Source organism: Marmota marmota, unplaced genomic scaffold (genome assembly GCF_001458135.2).
Source record: "Marmota marmota marmota unplaced genomic scaffold, marMar, whole genome shotgun sequence".
Lineage (NCBI taxonomy): Eukaryota > Metazoa > Chordata > Mammalia > Rodentia > Sciuridae > Marmota > Marmota marmota.
In genome coordinates this window covers 5330926-5331325 of record NW_026000240.1, presented here as the reverse complement: position 1 = coordinate 5331325, position 400 = coordinate 5330926, and the positions used below count along the sequence as shown (strand labels likewise).

The 400-nt window shown below is 63.2% G+C and overlaps 1 protein-coding gene across 2 annotated transcripts in view; it reads left to right on the top strand.

Annotated features, from left to right (window-relative positions):
• The first annotated feature begins 205 nt into the window (after positions 1-205).
• The window catches only part of Pdia5 (protein disulfide isomerase family A member 5), a 90519-nt gene continuing 90324 nt past the window's right edge, over positions 206-400 (top strand). Inside the window, exon 1 of one of the 2 annotated variants that reach the window (XM_015486860.2) lies at positions 206-388. In XM_015486860.2, coding sequence (XP_015342346.1) covers positions 344-388 — 45 coding nt within the window. In that variant the 5' untranslated portion in view covers positions 206-343. The remainder of the gene's footprint in view (positions 389-400) is intronic. The other variant, XM_015486862.2, reaches the window with a different exon arrangement.

The window sequence follows — 400 nt, the reverse complement described above, 5'->3', positions numbered from 1 at the left end:
TAATCTTTAAAATAGGAGGAAAGAACACCCCCCCCCCCCCCCATACTAATTGCTTCCCGTAAGTCCTTCCTTTTTCGCATTCACTTCAAGCTACTACCTGGCTCCGGAAAGTCCACTCGCCTGAATGCTCTGAGAGGTCGCAAACTACATGTCCCAGCAAGCCCTTCTCCCGGCCACCCCTCCCAGCCTGGTGCGCATGCTTTGGCAGACGTGGCACCGGGAACTGGGAGGCGGGGAGTGGTTGGGAAGTGGCGGTGGCTCTTGGCTCTTGGCGGCGGCGGAGCTAGCGGGCGGGCGTGGAAGCCAGAGTGGAGACAGGAGGCGGCGGCAGGTAGCGGCGGGGATGGCACGGGCCAGGCCGGCGTGGGGGCTGCTGCTGGCGATCTGGGTAAGGCTGCGG